Raw genomic sequence first — 4,164 nt, forward strand, 5'->3', positions numbered from 1 at the left:
AGGAGGCACCGTAAGTAAAGTGAGTGAATCACTGAGATTTATAGCGAGTGTTATAAAATTTGTTAAGTGTATTACAAAGTTTGTATCGAAAAAGAATTAAGAAAGGACTTGTATCACTGAAGTTTCTCGGAAAGAATTTCGACGGGAAGTTAACAAACAAGCAGATACGCAACAATAGTTTTAGCTAATAATCATCTTTCTAAAAATATTATTATATTATAGTTTTAATTAATAATCATCTTTGTAATAAGATTATTATATTATAGTTTTAGTTAATAATCATCTTTCTAAAAATATTATTATATTGTAGTTTTAATTAATAATCATATTTGTAACACGATTTTCAGATTTCGCTGAAGATGGTATGAGTGTATTTCGAAACGTTCGAACTTTGTAAATAAAATGTTTTATGTTTTATCAACCGTCTTCATTTTCATTTCTCTTGAAACTTCTGTGGGAACAATTGCCCTTGCATTGAACAGACTGAGAATCATCTGTCATACGTTACAACATTCAATGATTCTATTTAAATAGTCCTGAAATTTGCTGGCAGCCAGAGGGAAGGTCGCGGGATGAGCTACGTACTGTCATGTCGTCAATAGGGTCTGGGATAAGTCGTTAACAAACAAGAAACTTATTACTGATTCTTGAGAAGCCATTGAAAGCTAAAGGTTGAGGCTGTGACTGATTGTTGTCGAACGATTAGTTTGTAAACCTGGGATCCATTTTAAACCAGGAGTATTATACTTGCTACGTTTGTATCCAAGCCCGTTAGGCCTAAACCAGGATTATTATATTTGCTACGTTTGTATCTAAGCCCATTAGGCCTAAACCAGGAATGTTATACTTGCTACGTTTGTATCCAAGCCCGTTAGGCCACTCCGTGTCGAAGGCAATTGACTGAGATTATTCTTTGCAACAGGTTTTATTCTCAAACACAGACGAGGAATGGAGGAGTGGGTTACGACACGCCTACTAAGAGATGCCCGGATGCACACCTTCTATGGGTTAAACTGTGGTACAAGTTACGAATTCTCCATACTGGCCTATAATGACGTGGGACAAAGTCTACCCAGTAACGCTGCTGAAGCGAAGACCAAAGGTGCAGGTAATTATGACGTATGGATATCTAACACCATATTATCTGCAAGCTTCACAATCGAACAAGAATACTTCGTGTTTATTTTTTGCTATAACAACTTTACATTTAATGAAACTCCCCTTTTTTTGCTTTTCACGCGTAATATTTAATAAAAAAGCATACATTATCCCTTAAAGTTTCTTGTTAGCGCGTGTTTAAAGTCATTGTTCATCCAATCAACTGGAGTGACTTGTTAGCATGATGTAAGTTACGGTTTTAATAAATACACCTGATCGTGTAGACATCTTGTCTACAGTCTGAGGGGATATATCGTTAGATTCAGAAAATGTACTTGTACAACTAAATTTTCTTTGTCCTAACATTCATGATTATTTTAAGTATCTTTGTGAAACTCATTTTTTTCCCCTTTTCAGCCCCATCTTCTCCTTCCCAGCATGCCTTTATACGTATCAACGTAACGTCGGTAACATTACATTTCACAGAGTGGGACAGTGGCAGCTGTCCAGTATCATTCTTTGTGGTCAAATACAAACCGGAAATCACTCAGGACTGGACAATTATCAACGACCGTATCTTTCCACGGCAACCGACCTATAAAATAAACAATCTAACTCCGGCCACCTGGTATGAGCTTCGTGTACGAGCTCAAAACGACGCAGGTTCAACTGAGGCCGACTACAGTTTTGTTACTCTTCCTGTACCAGGTAAGTCACAGACAACCCACAACCAGTTAGTTTAGAGTTTTATTACTCTTCCTGTACCAGGTAAGTCACAGACAACCCACAACAAGTTAGTTTATGGTTGTGGGTTGTCTGTGACGTATCTTGTACCGGAAGAGTAATAAAGCTCTAAACTAACTTGTTGTGGATTGTCTGTGACTTACCTGGTACCGGAAGAGTAACAAAACTGTAAACTAACTTGTTGTGGGTTGTCTGTGACGTATCTTGTACCGGAAGAGTAATAAAGCTCTAAACTAACTTGTTGTGGATTGTCTGTGACTTACCTGGTACCGGAAGAGTAATAAAGTTAGTTTACAGTTTTATTACTCTTCCGGTACCAGGTAAGTCACAGACAACCCACAACAAGTTAGTTTAGAGTTTTATTACTTTGTCTGTGACTTACCTGGTACCGGAAGCCGGAAGAGTAACAAAACTGTAAACTAACTTGTTGTGGGTTGTTTGTGACTTACCTGGTACCGGAAGAATAATAAAACTGTAAACTAACTGGTTGTGGGTTGTCTGTGACGTATCTTGTACCGGAAGAGTGATAACGCTCTAAACTAACTGGTTGTGGGTTGTCTGTGACTTACCTGATACCGGAAGAATAATAAAATTGTAAACTAACTTGTTGTGGGTACCAGGTAAGTCACAGACAACCCACAACAAGTTAGTTTAGAGTTTTATTACTCTTCCTGGTACCAGGTAAGTCACAGACAACCCACAACCAGTTAGAATCTGTGTCAGACTGTCAAGAAAAATGTGATCATATCTTGAATCTGTGTCAGATAGTCAAATAAAATGTGATCAGATCTTAAATCTGTGTCAGACAGCCAATTAAAATGTGATCATATCTTGAATCTGTGTCAGATAGTCAATAAAATGTGATCAGATCTTAAATCTGTGTCAGACAGCCCATTAAAATGTGATCAGATCTTGAATCTGTGTCAGATAGCCAAATAAAATGTGATCAGATCTTGAATCTGTGTCAGATAGCCAAATAATATGTGATCAGATCTTGAATCTGTCAGACAGTCAAGAAAGATGTGATCAGATCTTAAATCTGTGTCAGATAGCCAAGAAAGATGTGATCAGATCTTAAATCTGTGTCAGATAGCCAAGAAAGATGTGATCAGATCTTGAATCTGTGTCAGACAGTCAAGAAAGATGTGATCAGATCTTAAGCACGTTATAATGGAGAAGAGAGAAAAGAAACAGCTGACTACTCAGGAATTAAAGTTTTTCACCCACACAAAACCAAAAAACATAAATAGATCATTCATATACAACCAAAACTCAAACTAGAATAACATTGGTGTGCCGTGGTTTCTATCATAACTAAACTGACGTGTTTTTTACTCAATTGTACAGGTCAGCCTTCCTCTACTGTAAGGTTCAGCTCTGTCCCCTTCTATACCAACCTGTCCATCATAGTTCCTCTGGCTGTCACCTGTGTTATCTTAGTTACTGTCGTTGTCGTTGTGTGTAGTGTCACCTGCAGGAGGCACGGGAGAAGACATCACCGGGAAAGTACGTTAACTCCTACCTGTTCCGTTTATGTTAACTTACATTTATACATATGGCACCTATTATTTATTAGTATATTACTATAATTTCCCATCTTTCTATTCGTTTGCATAGCTATTGTTTTATTTGTTAGGCTATTTTAGGTATTGATTAATACATCAATTTTGGTAGACACCATAAGGATGCAGAAGGAGGTAACTTCTGAATCTGTTCCTATGACCGAGGTAGAGAGTAAGCCAGAACCAACCTACCACACAGCTAAAGAGGACCCATACTACCCTTCTCCCTACGCCACCAGTAGAATACCTGTGTGTGAGGAACGGAGCAGTGGAGGCAGCAGTACCGAAGGGCACTCTCTATCGGACAGCAAGAGAATTTATGATATTCCTTTTGTTGTGAGACAGGTTAGAATGAAAGGTTAAAAAAAACAACAAGTGTTGATGTTTATGTAGACAGTATATTAATAAAATACTTAAAATAAAATGGTCATCCCTACATGTAAAGTAAAACACTCTGTCGTTGTTGATTTTTAAGATACTCAGTAGACATAATACAAATATACACGAAAAATCAACAACGACAGAGTGTTTTACTTTATATGTAGGGATGACCAAGATACTCAGTAGACATAATACAAATATATACGTTAAAAACCAACAACGACAGAGTGTTTTACTTTATATGTAGGGATGACCAAGATACTCAACAGACATAATACAAATATACACGTTAGTAGACATAATACAAATATACACGTTAAAAAGAATATCTTGGTCATCCTTACATATAAAGTAAAACACTCTGTCGTTGTTGATTTTT

The 4,164-nt window shown here is 37.1% G+C and overlaps 1 protein-coding gene across 1 annotated transcript; it reads left to right on the forward strand.

Moving 5' to 3' along the window:
* The first annotated feature begins 377 nt into the window (after positions 1–377).
* LOC106475504 (Down syndrome cell adhesion molecule-like protein Dscam2) lies at positions 378–3,782 on the forward strand. Its single transcript, XM_013936183.2, has 4 exons — positions 378–1,108; positions 1,516–1,806; positions 3,190–3,348; positions 3,517–3,782. The coding sequence occupies exons 1-4, from the start codon at positions 949–951 to the stop codon at positions 3,765–3,767; spliced, it is 861 nt and encodes a 286-aa protein (XP_013791637.2). The 5' UTR covers positions 378–948; the 3' UTR covers positions 3,768–3,782.
* The last annotated feature ends 382 nt before the right edge of the window (positions 3,783–4,164 follow it).

The sequence above is a fragment of the Limulus polyphemus genome, unplaced genomic scaffold (assembly GCF_000517525.1).
Source record: "Limulus polyphemus unplaced genomic scaffold, Limulus_polyphemus-2.1.2 Scaffold8678, whole genome shotgun sequence".
NCBI classification, from domain to species: Eukaryota; Metazoa; Arthropoda; class Merostomata; order Xiphosura; family Limulidae; genus Limulus; species Limulus polyphemus.

Coding starts and splice junctions, on each gene's coding strand:
- LOC106475504 (XM_013936183.2), top strand. CDS start 949: ATGGAGGAGTGGGTTACGACACGCCTACTAAGAGATGCCCGGATGCAC. Junction 1,109..1,515: donor AGCGAAGACCAAAGGTGCAG/GTAATTATGACG, acceptor TCCCCTTTTCAG/CCCCATCTTCTCCTTCCCAG. Junction 3,349..3,516: donor GAGAAGACATCACCGGGAAA/GTACGTTAACTC, acceptor CAATTTTGGTAG/ACACCATAAGGATGCAGAAG.